Source organism: Echinops telfairi, unplaced genomic scaffold (assembly GCF_000313985.2).
Source record: "Echinops telfairi isolate 266 unplaced genomic scaffold, ASM31398v2 ScPeMD7_33;HRSCAF=127, whole genome shotgun sequence".
In the NCBI taxonomy this organism is placed as follows: Eukaryota; Metazoa; Chordata; class Mammalia; order Afrosoricida; family Tenrecidae; genus Echinops; species Echinops telfairi.
Window position 1 is genome coordinate 1,406,072 of NW_022103930.1, and position 1,436 is coordinate 1,407,507.

A 1,436-nucleotide genomic window follows, 5' to 3' on the forward strand; every position below is an offset into this window, starting at 1 on the left:
AAAAAAAAAGTTATAGTGTCAGAAACTCACAGGGGCAGTTCTATTCTGTCCCACGTGGTCGCTAGGAGTCGGCATCAACTGGATGGCAGTGAGAGTGAGTGAGTAATAATACCCCCCCACACACACACACAAACCCCGGGGCACAGTGGGTTATGCAACCGCCAGGTCAGCATTTTGAAACCACCATCTCTCCTAGAGAGAAAAGTGAAGCTTTAGACTCCGTCAGTGTTTTAATGCCTCAGAAACCCACACAGGCTGTACATGTCTGTCCTATGGGGCCTCTATGAATCAGAATTGACTTGTTGGCTTGTTTGGTTTGGTTTGGTTTGGCACGCTAATAGAATCTCACCAATATTCTCATTGTAGCCCCTTCTTTATACTGGGCGATCTGAGGCAAGCTATTTAATCCATGTGAGCCTCAATCACCTCTTTAGTATAATGTGGCAGCTATACTTGCTTGAAAATCAGATCATTCAAATGGAAATAAATGCCATAACCTTTGACATGCTTTGAACAGCAAGAAATTTAAAAAATCACACAAAGAAGCATGAACGAGGGGCCCTGTGTTTCCCATATGATCATGAACATTCAACCTCTCACCTGATGCTTGAGAACTTCCATTTGCGTTCTCATCTCCTCTTGGCTGCACTTCACTGCTGACTTCCCCAAATAGTCCTCCGAAGATGAAGAATAATCGATCTTCAATGCATCCTGAAGAGCCTAGGGTGTAAGATAAACATGCTGTGCATCCTAGATTTACCACACCATATGCATTCCTCTGTAGTTGTTACAATCACTGTCTCACATGCGCCAGCAAGATATAATGACATCATTTCTAATACTGATTCAAATGCTTGAATATAATTCTTTTTTGTGATTTCCTAGCCTCTAGATCATTATGTCAGAAACTGCCTTTTCTCCATAAGGATATTTAAGTTGTCCCACCTCCATTGCTGTCTAGGAGGGCTTTGATGTCGGTCCAGCTCCCCTAACCACCCAATCATGAAAGAACAACATATCTACAGACTTCCTCCAAGTTCTCTGCTTCAATCCCAGACTCTCAAGCTGGAGGGAGCATCACCATCCCCTAGAGAGCTGGGGCAGGGCCTGTGACTCTGGCTTGATAAAACACTGGTGCTGCTGGTCCCAAATGACATTGGCATCATCGCCTGGCATCTGACGGTCCCATTCCATTGTTACATGAGAGGGGAGTCCGCAGACTATCCGGGAACCAGGCAGACACGAGATTTGTTAGATGAGGCCGCTTCTCTCCTGCATAGTCTTCTTTCTGCATCCCCTTCTCTTGCCCAACCACAGTCATCTTTATTATCCAATAAGGGTCCCAGGTGGCACAAGGCTTGGCTGCTAATTGAGGGATTGGTGATTTGAACTCAGCCAGCATATCAGTAGAAGGCAGATCTGGCAATCTGCTGTGC

General features: G+C 45.3%; 1 protein-coding gene across 1 annotated transcript in view; it reads right to left on the reverse strand.

Annotated features, from left to right (window-relative positions):
* TNIP3 (TNFAIP3 interacting protein 3) overlaps nucleotides 1-1,436 on the reverse strand; it is a 65,593-nt gene that overhangs the window by 23,183 nt on the left and 40,974 nt on the right. The window contains exon 7 of the mRNA XM_045290216.1: nucleotides 601-720. Coding sequence (XP_045146151.1) covers nucleotides 601-720 — 120 coding nt within the window. The remainder of the gene's footprint in view (nucleotides 1-600; nucleotides 721-1,436) is intronic.